This window comes from Cannabis sativa, chromosome 3, assembly GCF_029168945.1.
Source record: "Cannabis sativa cultivar Pink pepper isolate KNU-18-1 chromosome 3, ASM2916894v1, whole genome shotgun sequence".
NCBI classification, from domain to species: Eukaryota; Viridiplantae; Streptophyta; class Magnoliopsida; order Rosales; family Cannabaceae; genus Cannabis; species Cannabis sativa.
The window spans coordinates 72,337,476-72,340,257 of NC_083603.1; the positions used below are offsets into that span (position 1 = coordinate 72,337,476).

At 30.2% G+C, this 2,782-nt stretch overlaps 1 protein-coding gene across 1 annotated transcript; it reads left to right on the forward strand.

Annotated features, from left to right (window-relative positions):
- The first annotated feature begins 1,558 nt into the window (after positions 1 to 1,558).
- On the forward strand, positions 1,559 to 2,356 carry LOC133035502 (protein VACUOLELESS GAMETOPHYTES-like). The gene has a single exon (XM_061111335.1). The coding sequence runs from the start codon at positions 1,595 to 1,597 to the stop codon at positions 2,246 to 2,248; it is 654 nt and encodes a 217-aa protein (XP_060967318.1). The 5' UTR covers positions 1,559 to 1,594; the 3' UTR covers positions 2,249 to 2,356.
- Positions 2,357 to 2,782: the final 426 nt, after the last annotated feature.

Below are 2,782 nucleotides of genomic sequence, written 5' to 3' on the forward strand. Positions count from 1 at the left end.
TTATAGTGGAAGGTTTACCGTGGTTTTTATTAGCCACGAGATAATTTCTTGGCGTGCATTTAGTCATTTGATTATTATTCATAAAGTACTATTTACATTGGAAGATATCCAAAATTCTGAATATGCTCTGTGATTGCAGTTTTGACTGATCTTTCACATCAAAAAGGAATTTTGGAGTCCCCATTGTATTTTTCCACAAATATTGATCCTGAAGGGGAATTGGAATACTGTCCTTATTCCCAACAGTCACAACCACAATAATTTTTCGATACACAATTCATCCCATACCGGTTCTCTCTTTCGACTATAACAGTATCAACATTGACCACTTAATGTAATATATTGTGCATTGGTAGGTTTTGTCGAAACGTTATGGTATGTTTCAGCCAACTTAATTAATGTATTGTAGGAATCACTAAGGTGGCGTTTGGTTGGAGGTAATAAAATGGAATGGAATGGAAAGAAAATAATTTTCATTCCATTCCTTTGTTTGGTTGCATTTTAAAGTATTGGAATGGCATTCCAATGGAATGCTCTTTCCACCATTTTGGTGGAATGGCTATTCCATTTTAAAAAGGAAGGAATGACCATTCCAATGTAACAAGAAAAAAAATTTAATTATTTTTTTATCAATTTTTTTTATCCATTTTAAATTTTATTCCATTCCATTCCTATTCCCATTTAATTAATGATTTTTGCGATTTGGTCGGATTAGTTTGCCTAAATTATTCTTGTTGTTTATTTGGTGTGAAAGTAATTATGTAAGTAAATAAAACCTAAATAGTTATATTTTTAGGAGTTTACAAAAATACTAAAAGTATGTAATCTAAATTAGTATTGAAAACTAAATAAATAAATATAAGTGAAATAATAAATTAAATTTTTTTATGTTTAATATAAAAAAATATATATATATATTAATATAGCTTAAAATTATAAAATTCATGACCTTCATCATCAAAATATAAGCATTAATCCAATATGTGCTTTCTCATTGTAAGTAAAGTGATGATGAAAGAATACTACGTTGGCCATATATAGAAATCATCACTAAAACTCATCTTTAAAACTTATTAATAAAAGGTAGGATTGTTTTTTGTAGGGTAGGTAGTGTTATTTTTCTTTTTTGTTTTTCACTTATATTACTACTGCAGGTAAAGAATTTTGTTGTTGTTCTTGCTTTTTATCTTTTAGTATTCTCTGTTTTGCGATAGAGTAAAGATACAACTTCATATTAGAAAAGACAGTAAATTATTGCAGAATTTTTTTTTTCTTTTTCACTTTAATTTGGTATATCTTTCTTTTCTTTTAAAAGGATAGGGTAGACATATATAAATGGTAGAGTAGTGTGTGTGTTGTGTTTGGAATTAAGCCAAAGAAAACAGAGTGTTTCTACTTTCAGTGAATTCTTCATTTATTAACGGTAACTTCATTAATTTCCAACTATATATATATATATATATATATATATTTATATTGTTTACATATTAATATTTATAGCTGAGCTATTAATTCCTGTATTAATATTATTGTTTGTTGCTTTATATACATGGATCAACACTTCTGCCATGAACAACATAGTTTGCACCTAATTATGGATGGTGAGATCATCACCAATGACGAGATTAGTTGTGAACTATGTGAGTTTTCTTTGGAACAACCTCCTTATTATGTTTGTGATTCATGCAAATATTATGTTCACAAGTCATGTGAAGAACTACCAAAACAAATCAATCACTCTCTTCATCCTCGCCATCCTCTCATTCTTACATCAAGATCTGTCCCGTGCGATTCTTGTTGGAAAACCCCCCAAAAGAGTCTCATGTTCGGTTGTGAAGAATGTGGATTTGACATGGATATTGAATGTGCCTTAATGTCAAATTGTATGTCAACATGTCCTGAAGGCCAACATTGCATTCAACATTCTAGTCATCCTCATTTGCTGCTACTTGTTGACACATCTGACGCTATTTATAAAGATGTCAATGTTAGATGTTTTGCATGTCAATTTAAGGACTCAACTTCAGATGTTAGTGGAGTGTATTATGGTTGCAATAGATGTGAGTATTTTCTTCATAAACATTGCATTGATCAATTACCACAACAAATCCAAACCTCCCACCAACCTAATCACAACCTCCTCTCCCTTCATATGAAAGGTGGAAATGTAAATGTAACACTTGTGGATATTCAATGGAAGATGCTTTGTATTTTGAATGTCCTCAATGTGATTTCAAATTGTGCTTAGAATGTGGAGTGAGAAGACCACAAACCATTAATTATGAATATCATCCACACAATCTTATTTTCTTTGGGGAGAAGAAACTAGAGACTTCAAATGGTGAATGCAATGTCCATAATGCTTGCTTCGAGTTATCAATCATGTCTGATACTTGCAAGGAATTTCATGAAACTAATTACTCAATATTTGGATGTTTGGATTGTGATTTCAAACCCCATTTATTATGTGGTCTATTACCTTCTCTCATAAAGTATGAGGGTCATATACACCTCTTAAATCTTGTTGATTCATTCATTGATGATAATTCTGGAGAATATTGCTGCGATGTTTGTGAAGAAAAAAGAAATCCGCGAATTCGTGTTTACTGTTGTACGGAATACAAATATATCGCTCACGTACATTGTGTTATATCTAAGGTATGCAATAATAAATAAATATTTTTCTTTTGTATATATATATATATACTAGTCTAAAGTTACGTGCGAGGCACGTATACTAATTTTATGTTAGGTATTTTTTATTTATTTAAAAGATATAATT